The sequence below is a fragment of the Bos indicus x Bos taurus genome, chromosome 8 (assembly GCF_003369695.1).
Source record: "Bos indicus x Bos taurus breed Angus x Brahman F1 hybrid chromosome 8, Bos_hybrid_MaternalHap_v2.0, whole genome shotgun sequence".
Lineage (NCBI taxonomy): Eukaryota > Metazoa > Chordata > Mammalia > Artiodactyla > Bovidae > Bos > Bos indicus x Bos taurus.
This window is the reverse complement of record NC_040083.1, coordinates 60,275,981-60,299,870: the sequence shown is the minus strand read 5'-3', so window position 1 is coordinate 60,299,870 and position 23,890 is coordinate 60,275,981. Positions and strand designations below refer to the sequence as shown.

The 23,890-nt window shown below is 42.6% G+C and overlaps 1 protein-coding gene and 1 non-coding gene across 3 annotated transcripts in view; one reads left to right on the top strand and one right to left on the bottom strand.

Moving 5' to 3' along the window:
* The first annotated feature begins 3,308 nt into the window (after positions 1-3,308).
* Positions 3,309-23,890, top strand: part of GNE (glucosamine (UDP-N-acetyl)-2-epimerase/N-acetylmannosamine kinase) — a 60,242-nt gene continuing 39,660 nt past the window's right edge. Inside the window, exon 1 of one of the 2 annotated variants that reach the window (XM_027549652.1) lies at positions 3,309-3,411. In XM_027549652.1, the coding sequence (XP_027405453.1) occupies positions 3,361-3,411 (51 nt within the window). In that variant the 5' untranslated portion in view covers positions 3,309-3,360. Of the gene's footprint in view, positions 3,412-20,513; positions 20,732-23,890 lie in introns of those variants that run through there. The other variant, XM_027549653.1, reaches the window with a different exon arrangement.
* LOC113897950 lies at positions 6,905-7,036 on the bottom strand. The gene has a single exon (XR_003512466.1). It is a non-coding gene; the product is annotated as a small nucleolar RNA SNORA70 (small nucleolar RNA).

The following is a 23,890-nucleotide window of genomic DNA, read 5'->3' as shown; positions in this document are numbered from 1 at the left end:
CATGGGGTCGCAAAGAGTTGGACATGACTGAGCGACTTCATTTTCACTTTCACTTTCATGTGCTTGGCACTGTGCAGATTCTGGAAATACAAAGATGAACAAAATAGCTGTGGTGCTCCTAATGGAGTCTACTCCCAGTGTCAGCCTGTTGAACTGCTGGGTACTGGGGCAGCAGTTCTCAAAGTGGTCTCAGGACCCTTGGTAAGGGAGGAGGAGTCCCTGAAAACAGCTGTGTGTGAAGCCCAAATGTATTTCTGTGTTCATCATAATACAGATTATTCTCATTTTTTTTTTGCAGTACTTAGGGTCTATACGGTTGCTGTGAAGGCCAAGGTAGTGAATAACAAACTGTTTATTGCATCTAAGAGAAGCAAAAGATTAGGTTCCTGCAAGCCTCTGGTCACAACATTTTTGTCAACTGATTGATATATAACCTTGTTTGGTGTGTGTTTCTGTTTAAAAGACAACTTACTGCGAGAGAATGGGAAACTTTGAGGACATCTCCCATCTACTTCCCTACCTTCCCTGGGAGATTATCATGGTATGATTTCTCAGGCCTTCCAGGTTCTGAGGAGGAAGGGGCTTCTGCCCCAGTCCCCTCAAAATAGGTCTTCAGAGTGTGAAACTCCTTGCTGCAGCCTAGAGCAGGCTTCAGCAGTAAGATGTCCCACATCCCACATTGCAGTCTCCGGGCCCTTTTTGTCTCTGTGTTGTCATTTTTGGTGTCTGTACAGGGACCAAGGGAGTTGGCACCCTAAAAGTAACTTGTTGTATATTTACTCTTCAACCAGCCAGGCCCATCTTTGGCCTGATGCGTGCTTAACAAATATGAGCAACCGAAGGGCAGCTGTTGCATGAATTGCCTGCCCAGGGACACTGCTCACAGCTGAGCCATGGGGCCCCCAGAGCCACAGCCTGAAAACCAGCCATGAAACTATTTCCCAGGTCAGCTCTCAGTGCTGGGCTTTACTGATAGAGACTAGAAAAGAAGGGAGAGGACTTTTTAAAACAGAGTTTTTATGTGAGAAAAAGCAAACTGGATGTGAAGAGATGAATGGGAATGAAGAGTGGACATTAATCAGAAAATGCTGCTGAGGGTTATGAATACCCTTCATCGTATTTGGGAAATGTAAGAAAATTTTTGAGTTATTTTAGAATTACTCTTTGGTGGTCCAGCTGGTTTCTCCGGTTGCAGCACTGCTTCAGGACCAGACCATGGTTTGCTTCAGAGTCCATAAATACTGATATGTAATGATTAACTAGGAATTTCTGTGCCTGGAGGGGAATCCATGATGCCTAACACTCCTGAACTTCCCAACCAAATTGCAGGAGACAATTCTATTATTTTTTATGTAATTATAAATTCCATAAGCTTTCTACATGTAAATATTTCACTGGAATTTCTTAGTAGGAATATTCCCATCATTTGCTATTGTGCTCAGTCGCGTCTGACTCTTTGCAACCCTAGTCCGCCAGGCTCTTCTGTCCATGGGATTTTCCAGGCAAGAATACTGGAGTGGGTTGCCATTTTCTCCTCCAGGGGTTCTTCCTGACCCAGGAGTCGAACCTGCAACTCTTGCATCTCCTGCATTGAAGGCAGATTCTTTACCTGCTGAGCCATCAAGGAATCCCATCATTTGGGGCAGAAGAAATTTTTATCGTGCAGGACAATTTCTGACATTGCAAAAAAGTTATTATCCAGTAAAACTAAAAGCATCTGTTGCTCATTGTGACAAATAAAGATTATCCCCCCCATACACATTTTGTAATACATCCCTTTGGGGTATGGAACTGCCTCCCTTGAGAATGATTGCCACCCAGAGGTAGACGGAGAATACCTGGGAATTTCAGCTCCAGCCTCCCTCAGCCTAACCCTGTCATAATGTTTATTTCACTCCTGCAGTCATCTTGATGGTCTGAGTAAAGGGGCCCCATCGTGAGAGGCATTGTTATGAACTAAACATTTGTGCCCCCCAAACTGACATGTTGAACTCCCCCCAAATATGATGTCTTGGGAAGTGGGACCTTCACTGGGAAGTGGCAGGAGCATAAGAGGTTTTGTGTTTCACCGTCACATGTGATGCTTGCTCTGGATTTTGGTTGTTGTACTTTAATGAGTTAAGGAAGTTTCCAGATATCCTACATGACAAAAAGAGCTTTTCTCTTGGTTTCCATTTTTTTAAATTGGAAACAGGTGGAGCAAACACTTTTTCAAAATCTAATTTTTGTAATTTTTCTCTTTTGTTAATGTAACAGATCATATCAAAAGACCTCTAAAGCTGGATCACCCTCACAGTCCAGAGATCAACATTTGGTCGTTTGGTATCATTCTTTTCATACATAGTTAGATTTTATGTACTATTCTTTAAGTCAACTTCACTTCTCAGTTTGTGCCCGCCTGTGATAGTTCAGTAAATGTGCTAGCCTGTGCTCAGCCATATGCTCCCCCACTCCATTCATTCATTTTTAAAAACAGCAGTATAGACTGTTCTCTTCTTAAAAACTGATTATTTTTTTTTGGCTGTGCAGCTTGCAGGATCTTACCTTCTCAACCAGGGATAGAACCCCAAGCCCCCACAGTGAAAGCTCCAGACCACCAGGAAATTCCCCCAAATAGATTACTTCTAATCTTAGCTTTCCTTAAGTAGAATGTACAGTTATGTGGTAGATAAGGCTAGGACGGTGATGTGTTCAAATGAACATACACCAGTGAAATCAAAATAAATCATCAGCTTATATCCCTTGCCACCAATCTGGCTATGGGGGGGTCCCTGAGCCCCCAAAATATAAGATTCCTCCCTTATAAAATGTATCAACAGTTTTCAGTCCTGATGCAGCTTAGATAAAGTGCAGTGGTACTGATTTTCCTTCAGTCTCAGGAGACTAAGGGTTTTAAGTATCTTGAGGCCTGTGACTGTGAAGGAACCTTAAATTCTCTTGTTTAATCTCTTTATTTTCCTTCTTTGCTCTAAACAATACATCAGTAAATGTTTTGCCTGTGTGTGAACCAATATGAAGAACACTATTGAGATTTTGATCGTAGATTTTTGTTTCCACCTTTAAGAAACTCAGAGGAAGAAAATTTTTCTAGTGGAAAATAAAATCATCAGATAGAATAGTGCATCCAAAACAGGAAACTAACACTCAGACACTGACTGTCCTACTTCTAAGCTACTGTCCAGGCAGACAGGAAGAGTTGAGAGTCACATTTTTTTTTTTTTTCTTCCTTTTCAGAGAGGCGGAGCTCAAGATTTAGTTTGAAATTCAGACGGCTATTTATGACTGCTCTGTGGTAGTTAAACCAAGAGAACAAACGGCTGCTCTGCTCACTGATTCAGACACCAGATACAGAGCTCCGGGATGGAAATTAACGTGTATCCTCACCATGCCTTGGGCTTTCCAGGCCCCCATGTAAGTAACTTAGCGATTTGATAGAATTTTATCATTGAAAATGCAATCAGGGAAAAAAAGGAGAAAATGGTCAGGAGGAAGAGGAAAAGCTTTGGTTTTAAATCTATCACACCTAGAAGTTTTTCTAATGTCATTTTTTTTTTTTTTTAACTGCTGACTCCTGGTAGCAGTAATTCTTTGGTTGCTAGATGTCTCTAAGTTCCTGTGTTGAAACTCACAGCCTCTTAACAATTCTAAACAAAAAACCGAAAATGAAATATTTCCATAAGATTCCTGATGCTTTCCTCACATAAAGAGGGTAAGCTTTTACTTTTTGAAACATCTGCTTCATAAATGTAGTTTTTTCCCATAAGTGCAGTGTTTACTGCAATTACTTTTATTTTTTCCTTTGCTTTTGAAACATGGTATATAGAGCTGCCTGACTTGTAGTACTTTTTCTCCCAGCTATTTACCTATTGACTGACTATACTGGTGAGGGAAGTACATTTTTTAATTTAATTAGTATCTGAGCCAAATTAAATGGAAATTACTTATGTTTATCTATATATAATATATATCATATCATATGCTATATTATAACATAGCTTATTTAGCCTCAAATTTTTACTGAGAAATATGGAAATGCAGATGTTTCAGAAAATCATCATCACAATTCAGTTTGGTGATTTATTAAAAAATATGTCTATATATATTCAATTTAAAGATCATTTATAGCTAAGGAATTGATTTATAAGCACCTTTCAATCAAATTATGTCATTCTTACAATTATTTTCAACACAGTCTACTAGTTATATCACTAATGCCTAATTTCAATTTATCTTCTTCAATGAGAATTTATTATTTTTTAATAGCACTTCCATTTAAATTCAGGGTCAGATTTTCTGATCTTCTAGTTGGAACTTTGTAGGTTTTTTTTTTTCCTCATGTCATCAATGAAATGTGAGAAATGGTTGTCTCTGGTTACAAAGTTACTCCTATTTTTCAAGTGACTGCTTTTTTAAAATTCACTTTGAAATGACCATTTCATCTATCTGCCTAATGTTTGGTTGTTCTACCACCACATCAGCTGTGAAATTTCACATGGAGTATGGCCGCTTTCAAGTCACTCTCCCACTTGATAGTCCAACCATGTTTTCCAATACTTCTCAACAGAACTTCTCCTGTCAGGGCTAGTCTCAATCCCTCCTTATTATCTTCAACCACACTGTATTCTCATCTAGGAAAATGCTCATGTAAACTGTAAAATGGGTAGGATTTCATGGCAGACTGAGTTTGAGAAAGAAAAGAGAAGTCAGGAGCAGCTCCCAGGTTACTGGGAGGGTGACTACCACCACTGAAAATTAGAATGGAGAAAGGCCAGGTGTGGGGGAAGAGGAAAACTTCACTGCGGCAAACTGAATTGAAATGCCCATGGAACACATGCGGAAAAAGGTATCCTAAAAGGAGTTGGATATTTGGATTTGGACTGAGAAGGCTGGGCCACAAGTTCAGATTTAGAAATAATGTTAATGGTTGTTTTTTAAGCCCCGCAAGTAGATGAGATCACATCGTGCACTAAAATGAGATGAAAGGAAGGCTAAATAGGGAAGCCTAGGAACCTTTAAGTAGGGGTTTGGTGACATATAGCAGACAGAGAAATTGGAGGTGGGTGGCAAATCAGGAGATATCATGAAGCTCAGGAAGAAGAAAGCTTTGAGAATAAAGCAGTGGGGACTTCCCTTGTGTTTCAATGGCTAAAACTCTGAGTTCCCAATGCAGGGGGCATGGGTTCCATCTCTGGTCAGGGAAGTAGATCCCGCATCCCACAAATACAGATCCCGCATGCTGCAACGAGGGCTGAAGAGCCCGTGTGCCGCAACTAATGCTCAGCACAGTCAAATAAACTGATTAACAACCACAACAAAAAAAGATAGAGCTGTGACCATAAGTGTAAAGAAGGGGTTAAGAGAATAGAAGGTGGAGGGCAGAGAAGATTTTGTGCAATGGGCAGTTGGATGAAGTGAGCTGGAAAAGAGGGAACCTGGCCAGGAAACACCACCGTTTATTGTAACATAAGGTGCAATAAACTGGGTTTCCACGGAACTTTACTCCTCATGCAATTAAACAATGTCGAAGAGTCTATTTAAGACTTATGTAACTACTCTATATAAAATATTACAGAAAGAGTTCTGAACTGGCCAAGAGTAAAAGTATAACAAACTGGGAGCCAGGAACATAATAAAAATCTGGTGAAACAGGTAGGGCAAGAAATGTAGTTGGCTGCATTAGGCTAAGAGTGAACAGTGTATTTCAAGACAGATACACATTTTATTGGGTGAGTTATGCCTATCACAGGTCTGTCTCTCCAACCCATCTCTTGCTTCAGGTCCTCAATCACAAATTCAACATATCCAGATCAGATCTCATTGTCTTCTCACTTACTCCAGTCCATCCCCAACCTGCTTCTCTACTTCAGGGACAAGCACTGCCAGCTACCCCATTGCTAAAAGTGGAAACCTGTGTCATTCATTCTTTTCCATTGGCATCTTTTCCATCTCATCTCTGCCATCAAGTTACATTCATTTTTTCCTCACATTCTTTTTTTTGGACAGGAAAGTATGATTTATTGGTGGGCGTGAGTAAGGAGGGAATAGTGTCAAAGTTCTCATGAGTGCAGGCCCGCTATTTGTCCAGAGGGTCACGATTAGGAATGTATTTGACCCCACAGTCATCCAAGACGAGCCGCTTTTCTGCCACCATGTTTTCAAATTCATCCACATTAAACTAAGTAAATCCCTACTTCTTGGAGATGCAAGTCTCCTGGCAGCCCAGGAACTTGAATTTGGCCCTGTGTAGGGCCTCAGTTGGGCTTCCCTGGTGGATCAGACAGTAAAGAATCTACCTGCAATGTGGAAGACCTGGGTTTGATCCCTGGATTGGAAAGATCCCCTGGAGGAGGGCATAGCAACCCCCTCCGGTATTCTTGCCTGGAGAATCCCCATGGACAGAGGAGCCTGGAGGGCTACAGTCCATGGGGTTGCAAAGAGTTGAACATGCTGCTGCTAAGTCACGTCAGTCATGTCTGACTCTGTGTGATACCATAGACGGCAGCCCACCAGGCTCCTCTGTCCCTGGGATTCTCCAGGCAAGAATACTGGAGTGGGTTGCCATTTCCTTCTCCAATGCATGAAAATGAAAAGTTAAAGTGCTCAGTTGTGTATGGCTCTTCGCAACCCCATGGACTATAGCCTACCAGGCCCCTCTGTCCATGAGATTTTCCAGGCAAGAGTACTGGAGTGGGTTGCCATTGCCTTCTCCCAGTTGGACATGACTATGTGACTAAGCACAGCACAGGGCCTTGATCATGTACACCTTGTTCTGCAACTTGGACATTATGATTTGGCCAATGTGGACCCTGGCCACTCTGCCCTGGGGCTTTCCAAAGGCACTACACACACGTGTCTGGAACCTAGATTGGGGACAGCATGTCAATCATAAATGTCTACTGGAAAGGGCTGTCTCCAAAATACCTTAGGGCAACCTGCACAGGCTACAGGCTTCCAACACTAAGGAGGCTGCTGTTTGCAGCCCTTGCACACTAGGCCCCCATGGGGAAAAGAGAACAGTTGGCTCAATGGGCTGAAAATCTCTACATTCTTTTGACTCCATTCTCTTGCTTTTCAGTCCCACCACCACCACTACCGTACTAAAATAGTGTTCTTAACTGGCCTACCCTCTCCTAGTTCTTCCTCCTCTTCCCTATCCATCTCCCACAATTCTAATGAAGTAAATCTGATCAGGTCCCTCCGTGACATAGCTGGCTAATTAAAAAAACCTCCCAGTTCCACTGATGAGAAAGAAGGTCTGACCTGCTTGGCATGACATCATGCTAACAAGCCCTGCCCTACATCTTGGCTGACCCAGCCTAACCTGCTGACTCAGCCTTGCCCCACATCTTAGCTGCATCTCAAGACTTTCTGCCTCCTCACATCCACCTTCTAACACTGCTAAGTTTCTCCTTGTTCTTTAACTCACCATGTTCCTTTACATTTGATTTACACTAAAGCCTGAGCAATAGTATTGTTCTACTAAGATCATTAGCTTGGGTGCTGGAAGAGGGCAGAATGGGAGAAGTTGAATATAAGTGATTAGGACCAGCCATAGAGAAAAGAATAGAGGTGGCCATGACCTTCGTTAAGAGATGTGATCCTGCATTGAACTCAGTGCTTATTAGACTGTATTTCTTAAATAAATCACAATTCAAGGGAAACAAGTATATCTAATAGAAATAATGTCAAAGAATTTGTAATTTGATGAGAGAAATAAGACATAGAATGAGGCAACTAATGTGACTGATTTTTCCTAGGTTCATTATAAAATGTCAAATTAATTGCTTTACACTCATAAATATACCACTGACTCAATGGACATGAGTTTGAGCAAACTCCAGGAGATAGTGAAGGACAAGTAAGCCTGGCATGCTTGGGGTTGCAAAGAGTTGGACATGACTTAGCAACTGAACAGCAACAACATACATATATACAGACATTCAAAGATACTAGATAACTAATAATATATTAGTATAATATTAGTATAATTAACTGATCGATGTACTAATTAATTAGTATAACTAATTATAATTAGTATAATGCTAATATAATATTAGCATAATATTAGTATTAGTATAATAATAATATATGTGAAACATGGTGGCAGGAAAGTGGATCATCCTGGATGGCTGTGGGATCAAGACAAGTCCTACAGAATTTGGAGGAAGACAAGAGTATTTGGGGATAGAGTGTTCAGGTTACATTTACAACAGAGATAGAACTTGCAGTCTGAGTAGGGCATACGTAGCAGGAGGAATAACCTTCTAATTATGGGAAATGACACAAACAGAGGCAGAAGAGGATGTGTTCAGGGCAGAAGAATCTGGGTAGGGGAATTATATTGATAAGGACAGGAAGAGGTCAGGGTGTGATTGTGGGGTCCCTTCAATGTGTACTCGACCCCTCGGCATACCTACATACTTTACCTAGCAGAGAATGGGTACCACTGAAGTTGTTGGTTTTTTTTTTGGTCACACCTAATTCCCTGGCAATGGATGAATCTGTGCCTGCAGTGGAAGCACAGAGTCTTAACCACCGGACATAGTGAATGCAGTCTTTTAAGCAGATTAATCAGGCAGTAGTGTGCAGGACAGATTAGAAAAGAAAGGGAATTCAGGCTGAAAGAGCAGTAGCACAGTAATCTAGGTCTGAGATGTCATAGTTTTTTATTCTAAGACACTATTGAATAATGGGTTTTTGTAATAAAAAGCTCTACATTAAATGTCTACACTGATTATACAATTTTAGGTATATAAAATTATAAAAATGCTGGCATCTCAGAATTAAGAACATAAGATAACGATCTGAACTAAGGTGATAATGAAAGGAATGAGAAGAGTAGATGCAAAAAAGAAAAAATCTTGAAGAATTTGGATATTAAAAGTCAGAGGAGGTTAAAATAAGATTCCATTGTTTTGAGTCTGAATGAAAGTGACAAATTGTTACCATTAAAAGAAGTGGCAAAGTCAAGAAGTAAAAAACCAAACTAAATTTTATGTAGAGTTGGAGGTGAGGAAATATCTAGCAGACAGTTGAAGATATTGGCTTAGAACTAGGAAGAAAGATCAGGCCAGAGTATTATCCAAGGAATTACCTACATACAAGTCATAGTTGGGATGGAAAGCTGAGAGTGAATGACATTCTGAAAGACCAAGTGTGTAGAAGACCAGTGAGAAAAGGTGTCATTGCAAGGGAGTGCCCACATTTCAGGACAGAAAGGAGGGTAGGAGAAAAAAAACAGAAATCATTTGAAAGTTTGACTTAGATCCAGAGTAGGAGCATGGAAAACATGAGGAGAGATTGAGGTCTTCTTTTCACGCTTAGAATTTATTGTCGTTCACCATGTATATTTGAGTGTGTCTTAAGTATTCACAGTCTGGGCTTCCCTGGTGACACAGTGGTAAAGAATCTGCCTGCCAATGTAGGAGATGCAGGAGACATTGGTTCGATCCCTGGGTCAGGAAGATCCCCTGGAGGAGGAAATGGCAACCCACTCCAGTATTCCTGCCTGGAGAATTCCATGGACAGAGGAGCATGGCGGGCTACAGTCTATGAGGGTCACAAACAGTTGGACATGACTGAGCATGCACACCTCTAAGTATTCACACAGGTATGAAGAAGCCCACAGTGGCATCCAAAGGAACGTCCATGTGGGCCTGCACCTTCATCCTTAGCTGGATGCCAAGTACTAACTGTGGGCTGTTCGTCAGCTCCAGAGGTTCTGGACATATACCTGGGCTGGTTCCTCAGCTGTTGTGAAGAAATCATGAGATTTTTCTGAAGGTTTATTCCTTAGGAGATCCTTTAAAGTCCAAAAGAACATACTTCCCACATTACTCTTTGATGAGCAGTTATTTAGGAATGTAATTTTGTTAATCCAACTTTTTATAACAGGATCAAAGTTAAAAACCAACTAGTTTCTAACACTTTTCCAGTTCAGCTGGAATAACTGTGCCAGTTCAGCTTTCTGGATCCTGCTGGTCAGGGATGACTGAGCTCTCTCTGGCTTAGCTCATTGCCCTAGCAAGACAGATAAGAAACAAAAGTATTTATTAGTGCAAAATATGATACTTTCATAGCCCACAAAAATACATTATGAAATTGTCCAATGAAGGGCAATATTTCACAAAAACACACACATGGTCATTGTATTTATTTGTACTTTTCTTCTATAATTGGGAAAACTAGCACAGGCATGGCTCACCATGGCAGGCACTCTAAAAAGCTAATTGGCTGACATGATTAGTAACTGGGGATGTGAACAGTGATGATATTATCCCCAAATATGAACCTGAAAAAGGCTCCTCTTCTTGTCACAAATATTTTAATCAGGATGTTTGTAAGCATATCTTATAGTCTCATGCTCTTACAAACCTGAAGTTGACCCATACAGTTCGTTCACATTGTTACTGAATTATTTTCAGCCAGTATAAACAACCCTCACATGACTTTCCCAAGAGGAAAAGAAGTGCTTTCTCCTCTATATAGTGAAGCCTCATCAGTGTCACAGAAGTAATTCTCTCTTGTGAGGAGGTACCCACCTGACTTGGTTAGGCTGTAAGCAATCTGGCTTATGCAGTGATACTTCTTTGTAAGGTGTGCTTTATCTCTTTATATACTCAGGAGACTCTGACAATTAAAAGGTCATGGCTGAAATACAGAGTGGGGTAGAGGGAACAGCTAAGGCAAGGATATTTATTAAACAGAAACATCCAGATAATATGGTGATTAATTGCTCAGCTTTTCCCATCTGAGGTCGATTTCTTCATGATACGGGCCAAGAGCAGGAATGGCAAGTTCATGTCACCATTTCCACCTCTTTTCCACACACATCCCACCCACCCTCCCCCCTCCCCCCAAAAAACCCACGTGGAAGACACCACAGTTTTTTTTTCCATTGGACTAAGTCTTGGAGTTTGGTGTTAGTATCTTCTGACTCCAAGGAATAGGGAACCTTAAGAAAAAGAGGATTTATTTTAAGGATACACATAGTTTGAAGTCAGAGAGTTATTTAGGATCCAAGGCAAGTCAGAGACTGTATTCTTGCCCTATGGCCCTCCTGTTCAACCTCTCGTAATGTATCTGTGCTCCCATTCCTTGACTGACCAATCTTCTTTATATTCCACAGTCTAAATGCTTCAGAGAGTCAGTTTAACATGCTTCCTTAATTACCATTGTATCTATTACTAAGCACAGCTTTGGTTCCAGGTTCTGTCATGGGTCATGGATAGGCAGCTCTTGGTTAGGCAGCCCATGGATACTGGTACTTTTTGTCTTTATCTTAGTGGTAGTTATCCAAGTGTGTTCAGTTCATGAAAACCCAAAATTCAACACATGCTTGTTATGTGCAACTTTCTTTGTTGTATTTTAATAAGTTTATTTTTTTAATTATGCCAAACTGATCTCATTCTCCTTTTTGAAGCACATCAGAAGAATGTCCAGGCATATATGTTGATTTTAAAGATATCTTTAAAAATTTTCTAAGACCATTATGTGTAATTCAGAGAGATATGGGCTGTATAGTAGTTATGTGAATTCTTAACAACTTACCCAAAAATTGACAATTAAGATCACCCTGAAGACAGTTTTCTGTCATGATGTATGTGGGTTCTCCAGTACAGAGAGGAAATGTAGGTCGAGTATGTGGGATCAAGGGCTGGGCTTTTCTGCTTAATAGCTGTTTGACCTTAAGGAATTTTTCCTTCTGTGCTTCAGTCTTTCTATCTATGAAATAGAGGTGATAGAGTCTACATCTTAAGATGGTTAGGGGTACTGAGTGAACATAAAGTGTTCAGAATAGCAGGCTACTAACATGTGGGCAGAGAGGCTTTATCATTAAGGTAGAGTAGAGGTAGAGGTGGGTAGAGGTAGAGCACTGTATCATTAAGTCACCAAGTTAAAGAGCAATACAAGTCCCTGTTAGGATAAATGTGCCCAAAGTGCCAGATGAACATCTGTCAGGGATGCTGTAGAGAGATCTCTTCTGTTAATGAGAAGGCTGAATTAGATGATCTCTCAAGGATTCTTTGGTGATCTAATTGTGCCCTGAATACTAAATTCTGTTTATGGAGTAATTCTATAGTTTCTCACTAAGAAGGGCTGGAGTCACCCATAACAAAATGGGTGTGCTTTGGAAACATCTGAGAACCCGGAGAACCAGTAGCTCATCCATCTAACGTTAGGTGAAAACATGAGAAAGTTCAATAGCCCCAAGCTTGTGAAAAACAACTACCTGTAAAACTGAAGAATCAAGAAAGAAACAGAGAGGTTTGTCTGCTTCATTTCTTCTTTAAAATGACCACCTGGCTTTAGCCATCATCTGGAATGTACTTTAGGCTCAAAAGGAACAAACATACACCTTCAGTGATTTGCCAAGAGTATCAAGGTAACTGCCTTGCTTTGTTTGCAAGAAATGTTTGCTAAATTTTTAAAACTCTGATTTTATTACATTACAAAGCCATCAGTACTTTTTTTGCAGTTTGTAGAGCCCTCAGATTAAAACCAAAGGAAATCAAACCAAACAAAACATAATGACTTGAGGAGTGGCCAAGAAGATGGAGCAGGAAGACCTGGTGTTCACCTCCTCCCAGAGGCACACCAAAATTGCAATTATTTACAGACAAAGTAATGCTCAAAATTCTCCAAGCCAGGCTTCAGCAATATGTGAACCGTAAACTTCCAGATGTTCAAGCTGGTTTTAGAAAAGGCAGAGGAACCAGAGATCAAATTGCCAACATCTGCTGGATCATCAAAAAAGCAAGAGAGTTCCAGAAAAACATCTATTTCTGCTTTATTGACTATGTCAAAGCCTTTGACTGTGTGGATCACAATAAACTGTGGAAAATTCTGAAAGAGATGGGAATAACAGACCACCTGACCTGCCTCTTGAGAAATCTGTATGCAGGTCAGGATGCAACAGTTAGAACTGGACATGGAACAACAGGCTGTTTCCAAATAGGAAAAGGAGTACGTCAAGGCTGTATATTGTCACCCTGCTTGTTTAACTTATATGCAGAGTTCATCATGAGAAACGCTGGACTGGAAGAAACACAAGCTGGAATCAAGATTGCCGGGAGAAATATCAATAACCTCAGATATGCAGATGACACCACCCTTATGGCAGAAAGTGAAGAGGAACTAAAAAGCCTCTTGATGAAAGTGAAAGAGGAGAGTGAAAAAGTTGGCTTAAAGCTCAACATACAGAAAATGAAGATCATGGCATCCGGTCCCATCACTTCATGGGAAATAGATGGGGAAACAGTGGAAACAGTGTCAGACTTTATTTTTTGGGCTCCAAAATCACTGCAGATGGTGACTGCAGCCATGAAATTAAGACGCTTACTCCTTGGAAGGAAGGTTATGACCAACCTAGATAGCATATTCAAAAGCAGAGACATTACTTTGCCAACAAAGGTCCATCTAGTCAAGGCTATGGTTTTTCCTGTGGTCATGTATGGATGTGAGAGTTGGACTGTGAAGAAGGCTGAGTGCTGAAGAATTGATGCTTTTGAACTGTGGTGTTGGAGAAGACTCTTGAGAGTCCCTTGGACTGCAGGGAGATCCAACCCGTCCATTCTGAAGGAGGTCAGCCCTGGGATTTCTTTGGAAGGAATGATGCTGAAGCTGAAACTCCAGTATTTTGGCCACCTGATGTAAAGAGCTGACTCATTGGAAAAGACTCTGATGCTGGGAGGGATTGGGGGCAGGAGGAGAAGGGGACGCCAGAGGATCAGATGGCTGGATGGCATCACTGACTCGATGGACTTGAGTCTGAGTAAACTCTGGGAGTTGGTGATGGACAGGGAGGCCTGGTGTGCTGTGATTCATGGGGTCGCAAAGAGTTGGACACGACTGAGCGACTGAACTGAACTGAACAGACAAAGTATCCATAAGAGCACCCTGCTGCTGCTGCTGAATCACTTCATTCATGTACGACTCTGTGCGACCCCATAGACGGAAGCCCACCAGGCTCCCCCATCCCTGGGATTCTCCAGGCAAGAACACTGGAGTGGGTTGCCATTTCCCTCTCCAATGCATGAAAGTGAAAAGTGAAAAGGAAGTCGCTCAGTCGTGTCCGACTCTTAGCGACCCCATGGACTGCAGCCTTCCAGGCTCCTCCGTCCATGGGATTTTCTAGGTAAGAGTACTGGAGTGGGGTGCCATTGCCTTCTCCGAAGAGCACCCTGAGGACTAACAAAAAAGGTCTTCTAAAAGCTAAAGTTACAAAGAAGGAACCACAGTGAGGAGGGGAGGAGGGGAGGAGATGCGGTTAGTCAAGACTCATGTCACCCAGGTAAGTGATGCACAACTGGGAGGATAATTACAGTTGCAGAGGTTCTCCCCCAAAATCAGGGGGTCCAAGCCCTGCATTGGGCTTCCCACCCCAGGGATCCTGTAATGGGGAGACCAGCCCCCAGAACATTTTACTTTGAAGGCCAGTGGCACTTTCTTTAGGGAGACCCAGAGAGTTATGGGAAATAGAGACTCCACTCTTAAAGGGCACACACAAAATCTCACACACTCCAAGATGCATGGCAGAAGCAGTCATTGGAAAGAGCCTGGAGCAAACCCACTTGCTGATCTTGGAGAGCCTCTTGTAGAGGCAGGAGGCAACTGAAACTCACCCCAGGGACATAGATGCAGCCATTTCAGGGAGGTCAACCTACCAGGAGGGCACTGGCGCTGGCAAGCACCACTTTAGAGTCTTCCCTGTAGCTTATTAGTGCTGGAAACTACTTGCCCACCAGCCAGTCAGCAGCAGTCCAGGGATGCCTGAGGCCAGGTGCCCCAGATGGGCAGGGTCTTGACCTCACCCCCTAGCAGAAAGGACTCCTTGAGGCTCCAGCCTTGCGCCAGGACACACCCTCACCTACCAGATGGCCCAGGACGCAGCCCCACCCACCTAGTGTGTCTACATCAGCTACAGAACCTTCAGCCCCTCAGTCAGGGATCCCAGGACACAGCTCCACCTGTGGGTTGACACTAGTCTTGGAAAGAGGCCTCACCCACCTCTGGTAGACACCAGCTCCATGAACACCAAGACCCCGCAGCCAGCTGTGTCAGGACCTGGTGCACAGACCAGCAGGCTAACACCAACTCCAGGAGCAGCAGGACCTGGCCTCATCCACTAGTGGATGGGCGCCAGCCCTGGGAGCCCTGGGCCCAAGCCCCACACACCGATGGGCTGACCCACGCTGGGGTCACACGGACCACTGCCAGCCATGTCAAGACCAGGCCCATCTGTTAGCAGGCCAGCGCCACTTCAGGGTAGATTAAAGACTTAAACGTAAGACCTGAAACCATAAACTCTGGAAAGAAAATAGGCACTACACTCTTTGACACTGACTTTAGCGATTTTTTTTTGGATGTATCTCCTCACAACAGAGGATGAGATGGCTGGATGGCATCACTGACTCGATGGACGTGAGTCTCAGTGAACTCTGGGAGTTGGTGATGGACAGGGAGGCCTGGCGTGCTGCGATTCATGGGGTCGCAAAGAGTCGGACACGACTGAGCGACTGATCTGATCTGATCTGATCTGATCTCCTCAGGCAAGAGCAACAAAAGCCAAAATAAACAAGTGGCACTACATCAAACTATAAAGTTTCGCACAGTGAAGGAAACTATCAACAAAATTAAAAGGCCGCCTCCTGAAAGGGAGAACATATTTTCAAGTGATACATGCAATAAGCAATTAATGCCCCAAACACATAACGAACTCATACAACTCAACATCAAAAGACAATTTTTAAATGGCAAGAGATCCTAAATGGACATTTTTCCAAAGAAGACATACAGATGGCCAACAAGCATGTGAAAAGATGCTGAATGTCACCAATCATCAAGGAAATTAAAATCAAAACCACAATAAAATATCACCTCACATCTGTCAAAATGGTTAGCATGTGCTGTCAAAAAGATAACAAATAACAGCTGTTGGTGAGGACTTGGAGAAAAAAGAAACTTTGTGTATTGTTGGTGAGAATATAAACTGACATAGCCACTATAGAAAACGGTAAGGAGGTTTCTCAAAAAATTAAAACTACCATACCATCCAGAAATTCCACTTCTGGGTATTTATCCGCAGAAAATGAAAATACTAAGTATTAGAAAAGATAATGCTCCCCTATAGCAGAGACCCAGAAATCCAGAATGGTCATCTTTACCCATAGAAAAGTGATCTTAAAAACCCAAGAGAAAATGCTTCCTACAGCTTCTTGCTGCAACTTCATCTCAAGAGAACATAGAAGAAAATCCTAAAAAGGGATAATTTAGGGTTAAATGATTCTATGAACACAGAACTATTCAACTATATATGAAACTATAAAATTCTCAATATTGGTCAAAAAACCACAAAATCTATGAGTGGCTTAATAAGTGTATAAATTGTCAAAATTATATTTCCTATTACTACAAGTATTTATATTTCTAGTTACATTTTCCCCAGCTATCATCTTAAGCATTATTTCAGAAACATATTGTACTTACAATATAAACACAAAAAGTGCACATATTTTAAGTGTACAATATGAAATTTTACAAACTAAACACATCCATGTAATAAGCCGCCAGATAAAAACTGAACATTAACACTGTTTTGATATTATTTTTTATTCAAGAAAAGAAAACTGTTCTGGATAGGGTCTTCTCCAGCACAATTCAAAAGCATCAGTTCTTCAGTGCTCAGCCTTCTTTATGGTCCCACTCTCATATCCATACATGACTACTGGAAAAAACACAGCTTTGACTATGCAGACCTTTCTTGGCAAAGTGATATCTCTGCTTTTTAATATGCTGTCTAGGTTTGTCATATCTTTCTTTCCAAGGAGCAAGCATCTTTTACTTTCAAGGCTGCAGTCACCATCCACAGTGATTTTGGAGCCCAGGAAAGTCAGGTCTGTCACTGTTTCCATTTTTCCCCCATCTTTTTGCCATGAAGTGATAGGACTGGATGCAACAATGATCTTAGTTTTTGAACGCTGAGTTTTAAGCATCAAGAGGCCCTTCAGTTCCTCTTCCGCTTTCTGCCATTAGGATGGTACTACCTGCGTATTATCTACTACTATCTGCATATCTGAGGTTCTTGATATTTCTCCCAGCAATCTTAATTCCAGCTTGAGCTTCATCCAGCCCATCATTTCTCATGATGTACTCTGCATATGTTAAATAAACAGGGTGACAATATACAACCCTGATGTACTCCTTTCCCAACTTTGAACCAGTCCGTTTTTCCATGTCTGGTTCTAACTTGCTTCTTGATCTGCATACAGGTTTCTCAGGAGACAGATAAGGTGGTCTGGTATTCCCATCTCTTGAAGAATTTTCCACAGTTTGTTGTGATCCACACAGTCAAGGGCTTTAGCGTAGTCAATGAAGCAGAAGTAGATGTTTTTCTGGAATTCCTTTATTTCTTTAATGATCCAACAAATGTTGGCAATTTGACCTCTGGTTCCTCTGCCTTTTCTAAATCCAGCTTGTACAACTGGAAGTTCTCAGTTCATGTGCTGTCAAAGCCTAGCTTGAAGGATTTAAGCATTACCTTGCTAGCATGTGAAATAAGCGCAGTTGTGCAGTGGTTTGAACATTCTTTGGCACTGCCCTTATTTGGGACTGGAATAAAAACTGACCTTTTCCAATCCTGTGCCCATTGCTGAGTTTTCCAAATTTGCTGGCATATTGACTGCAGCACTTTAATAACATCATCTTTTAGGATCTGAAATAGCTCAGCTGGAATTCCATCTCCTCCACTAGCTTTGTTCGTATTAATGCCTCCTAAGGCGGAGCCTGGTGGGCTGCCGTCTATGGGGTCGCACAGAGTCAGACACGACTGAAGTGACTTAGCAGCAACAGCAGCAAGGCCCACTTGATTTCATACTCCAGGATATCTGGCTCTAGGTGAGTGATCACACTATCATGGTTATCCTGGTCATTAAGACCTTTTCGTACAGCTCTTCTGTGTATTTTTGCCACCTCTTCTTAATCTCTTCTGCTTCTGTTAGGTCTTTGCCTTCTGTTAGGCTGTTGTTGTTTAGTCGCTAAGTTCTGTTCAACTCTTTTTCGACCCCCATGGATTGTAGCCCGCCAGGGTCCTCTGTCCATGGAATTTCCCAGGCAAGAATAATGGAGAGGGTTGCCTTTTCCTTCTCCAGGGGATCTTCCCAACCCAGGGATTGAACCCATGTCTTGTGCATTGGCAGGCGAATTCTTTACCACTGAGCCCCACCAGGGAAGTCTGAAGGAAGCCTCTAGAAATTGGAAAAGGCAAAGATACAGATTCTTCCCTGCAGCCTAAGGAAGACAAAGCTACTGATACCCTTTTTTTTAAATTGAGGTATATTTGACATATAACTTTACATTAGGTTCAGGTGTAAAACACAAGAATCTTGTGAAATGATCACCATGATAAATCTAGTTAACACTGATCATGACACATAGTTATAAATTTTTTTCTTGTGATGATGATATCTATCCTGCTTCTTTTATTTTAGCCCCTCAAAAACCCATTTCAGACTTCTAACCTCCAGATTGGAAGATAATATATTTTTAAGCTACTAAGTTTTGTGTAATTTGTTATAGCAGCAGTAGAGTTCATCTAGAGTCCAGTGAATCTGTGTGTTCAGATTCATATATCTTTTGTATATGTAATTTATTTTTGGCTGTGCTAGGTATTCGTTGCTGTGCAGGCTTTTCTCCAGTTGCAGGGAGTGGGAGCTTCTCATTGTGGTGGTTTCTCTCGTGGAGCATGGGATCTAGGTGCACATGAGTTTCAGTATTTGCAACTCCCGGGCTCTAGAGCACAAGCTCAATAATTGTGGTACTTGGGCTTAGCTGCTCCTTGGCATGTGAGATCTTCTTGGACCAGGGATCGAACTTGTGTATCCTGCATTGGCAGGCAGATTCTTTACCACTGAGCCACCAGGGAAGCCCTAGATTCATATATCTTATTGCCTTTATAATAGTTTCATGTGGCTGTCTCGTAGGCATCTCAAATCTAACACATCACAAATTACACCTTTACTTTTAAATCCCTAAACCTGACTACTCCCCCAGCTTTTCATCTTGGTAAATGGCACCAATCACCCAATTACCAATACCAGACATCTGGAAGTCAACCTTCGTTTTCTCTGTCATCCTTGCATGTGTACTAAGTCACTTCAGTCATGTCCAACTCTTTGTGACCCTATGGACTGTTGCTCGCCAGGCTCCTCTGTCCATGGAATTTTTCAGGCAAGAATACTGGAGTGGGTTGCCACGCCCTTCTTCAGGGGATCTTCCCAGGGATCGAACCATGTCTCTTACATCTCCTACATTGGCAGGCGGGTTCTTTACCACTGAGCCACCTGGGAAGCCCCGTCCTTTCATACCTAATTCATAATTAAGTTTCATCAATTCTACTTCCAAACTAAATATCATATCCAACCACTTCAATCGAGTTTCACTGCCACCATTTTTTTTTACCATCAATTTTCTTTTCTTTAATATGGAATGCGTGTATATACTACACAATACAAAAGATATTATAAAAATAAATTCAGTGAAAAGTTTATCTCTTCCCAGCTCTGCCAAATGCAATTAGTGGTATGGGTTTTGTGTGTATATGTGTGTGTGTGTATCCTTTCAGAGATTTTTTTTTTCACTACCACAATTCTCAACTTTCAACCAGTCCATTTTCCACAGAATAGCAAAAGTGATATTTAAAAAAGAAATCTGCTGGTACTTCCTTGCAGGAAGGAAATCCCCTAATATCTGTCCTTTTGTGGCTGATGTGACCTCTTGGTGACATCAAGCTAGCTGCAGGAGAACTAACGGTTCACATATATTCTGTAAATTAGAGCATCATTAACTGAAATAAATTAAGTGCAAAAGTTTATTGGGCTTGAAATTCACTTTAGCAAGAACTGACAATGAATCATTAAGCTGTTTAGTTTCACTTGTGGTAAATTATTTACTAGCTGTAAAAATATTTTAATATACTGTATCACCAACTCAAAGCTTGTCAGTGGTGACTAAGGAGTTTGAAACAATCATTAGAAAGTGTTCATCAGGAGCTGTGTGAGCCCTTTCCCGCCACTTTCTCTGCCACCTCTATGTTCCTCTCTGTAAGTCTCTGGGGCAGGACGGCCTGGGGGTTCCGCGCATCATAAGGATCAGCAGGTCTCCTCTTTGCCCTGGTCATCAGCATCCACAGATCCTTCTAGTAGACGCGGTTCTGGAGGGGCACAGCTTCACTCGGGAGACGGCTCTGGGTGGACCGCCACACGACCGTATTGTTTTGGTCCTGCCTGTGAAATGACTGCGTGAGAAGGCCTGAGACATTGCCTCTAGGGCTCAAGGCCAAAACAACTACCCGTGAGGCGCTCGGGTTCCGAACTTTCACTTAACAGGCGGAGAAGCTGTCCAGGGGCGGGAACACCGACTGAGAACAAGAGCTGTCGCCTGGGGGCTACGCCACGTCCACGGAAGGCGCCGCCCCGGCCCGTCCTCCTCGCTCAGCCAATCGCAGAATTCCTCGCCGCTGACGTAGGGCGCGTCGGCCGATTTGGCGCTCGGGTGGGCGTGCAGGGCGCGCGGGGTGCGCCAGGAGCGGGTAGAGGCGAGTCATCGCTCTCGGTGCAGAGTGGCGGAAGCCGAAGGGGCTGTCTCGCGCCGGCCTGCGTTCCAGCTCGGCCCTCAGTTCTCACCCGCGAGGTCTGGCGGCGGCGACGCGGGAGAAACAGCGGACCCGCTACTGGTGAGACCTGCGTGCCGCCAGGGACTCGGGGGAGGGGTCGCGGGCTCGGGGAACGCCACCTGTCGGGCCCCAGGGCCTTCCTCTTTCGGCCTCCACCCGGAGGCCTCAGATCCCCGGCCGGCGGCTCCGCACCTCATCACGCCGTAGGTCCGCCCCAGGCCCGGGCCTCGCTATCTCCCGTGGGCCTGCACGCCAGGTCCGCTCCTTAGTCCAGTTGTGGGCTCAGCTGTTGGCTGGTGCAGCAGTTTTGAGTGCGGACCCCGGGTGAGTAACCCCGGAGTGGGGCTCGGGGTCTCAGAGGAAGGCCGGCTGCACTCTGTTCCTCCGGCTATCCTGAAAGACAGCGAGCAGCTGCTCACGGAGATGTGCAGGAGAAGGCAGGGAGCTCCGTAAAGATGAGTGGCCCTGGGATGTAAAGTGTCGGACGAAAGATGATCTTGAAGGTCTGTGCCTAACCCTGACTGTACTCTGAGTCTGAGCTTCCTTGGAAGCTTGATATGCATTTATTTCACTATCCCCACCCCCCCACCCCCCACCGCGCGCCCCAGCACACTTGTAAAATTGTTAGAGCACGAAAGTTTTTTTTTTTTTTTTAATCCTGATGGAGAAGAGGCGTAGGGTACAGCTTGGCATTTAGAGATAACTGTTCGAGTCGACTGTGGAAGCTCTGGAAGGAGTCACACCCTAGCATAGCTCAAGATAGTTCTGAATTTCAGACCACTTCAAGATAGACCTCTCCTGATTCTTGTGAGCCTCATCCGGTCTGCACTGAGCGAAGAGAGGGACTCATCATATGTGCCCTTGACTCACGCGGTGCCTGGCAGGAAGGTTCGCACTCATGAGTGCTTATGAAATGGACAGGCAAACACTGGATATGAGGACTATCTTGAGCGCTGATTTGGTGTTTGGTTTTGGCAGTTATTAGCTATGATTTGGGGCAGGTAAATTGGTTTTCACTGAGGTATGTCCATTTGTAAAACAGGACATAATAAGATAGGGCTGTGAGGATGAAGTGAGTTAATGCTTGTAAAGTTCTTAACATGTGCTTGGCAATTGTTTACTTTGATGGTTTCCTCTGCTCAGAAGGGCTTCCCTTGTGGCTCAGCTGGTAAAGAATCTGCCTGCAATATGGGAGATCTGGGTTCGATCCCTGGGTTGGGAAGATCCCCTGGAGAAGGGAAAGGCTACCCACTCCAGGATTACTGGCCTGGAAAATTCCATGGACTATAGTTGCAAAGTTACTCAACTGAGCAACTTTCATTTCGCTTCTGCTCAGAAACTGCTTGAGCCAAGTGTCTTTTTCGATAGTTAAACGGGACCACAGTATTTATTTTCCTGGAAAGGGTCGCTCACCTTTTTGTCAGTATTTATAATAGTCTTGAGAGAATGTAGGTTTCTCAGATTGCCAGTGAGTTTGAGGTGAAGTCTTATTTTCATACCAGTATCTATGTTTTAGTAGCTCTGGTTACTCTCATGGAATTGAGTGAAATGAATGTAAATATCCAGTCTATCTGCTTTCTGAGCTTTAGGCTTTAAGGACTGTGGACAGTGCATCTTCATTGTTCATTTAAAAGATTTCTCGTTTTCCATACAATATTTTATATATGCTGAAAAGGACAGAAGACAACATGACACCCTGCACCAATCCTCAAGATTTAATACATATTAATATGTTACCATGTTTGTTTCAGATCTCTACTTAAACAATTTTTAAAAAAATGTTTACATAGACAACAGAAACCCTCTAAGCCCTCTTTTCCTTTCCCTTCCCTCCTCCTTCAGAGGTAACTACTTTCTTGAGTTGCTGTATAATTTTACTATAGATCAGTAAACAACATATAGTAATGTTTTACATATTTTTAGATGGTGCCCTATTGTATCTTTTTAGAATATACTGTTGTCATCTAACATTATATTTTAGATGTTTATTAATATTGACACATTTCAATGTAGTCCATTTGTTTTCATTACTCTCTGAGAGTCCACTGTGTAAATAAAAAGTTTTATCTTGTTTTACATTGCACTTTATGCAACTTAAAAACTCCTGGTATAGTTTAAGTCCATTATGTCACATTTATTCATTTCATACTGGTCGTGGAGACTCTGATCACAGTTCTTGGTGTAAAAATGGATCCTTAGACATTCCATTTTATCCAGAACAAATAATAATTATACTGGGCAGTGAAAGAAAATTTGTTACTTTTGTTCCTAGTGCTTCTGTTGGGAAGGTGATCTATTAATGTGGCTTGGTGGCATGTACTAGATTCTAAGTTCCTAAAAACCAGAGGTGAGATCTTCCTCAGCTCCACATCTCAGCTTTCCGTTGCTCTGCACAGAGGCAGTTCTCAATAAACGTTTGTGACACTTTTACTTTCAGGGCTCTCATAACCCTACATATATTTGAAAAGTTGATGGCCAGCAATTTTCAAAATTTCACTATAAAAAATATAATTTTATTTATTTATTTTGGCTGTGCTGGATCTCCATTGCTGTGCAGGCTTTTCTCTAGGTGTGGAGAGTGGGGGCTACTGTCCACTTGGGGTGTGCAGGCTTCTCATTGTGGTGGCTTCTCTTCTTGTGGAGCACTGGCCCTGTGGGATGTGGGCTTCAGTGTTTGTGGCATGTGGGCTCCGTAGTTGCAGTTCCCAGGTTCTAGAGCACAGGTTCCACAGTTGTGGTCCATAGGCTTAGTTGCTCTGCAGCATGTGGGATCTTCCCAGACCAGGGATCAAACACTCATCTCCTGCATGATCAGGCAGATCCTTTATGATTGAGCCACAGGGAAGCCCAGACTTGCACTTTTAGATTTTATCTCTCTGATCTGCCTCTTGAGAAACCTATATGCAGGTCAGGAAGCAACAGTTAGAATTGGACATGGAACAACAGACTGGGTCCAAATAGGAAAAGGAGTATGTCAAGGCTGTATATTGTCACCCTGCTTATTTAACTTATGCAGAGTACATCACGAGAAACGCTGGGCTGGAAGAAGCACAAGCTGGAATCAAGATTGATGGGAGAAATATCAATAACCTCAGATATACATATGACACCACCTTTATGGCAGAAAGTAAAGGGGAACTAAATAGCCTCTTGATCAAAGTGAAAGAAGAGACTGAAAAAGTAGGCTTAAAGCTCAACATTCAGAAAACTAAGATCATG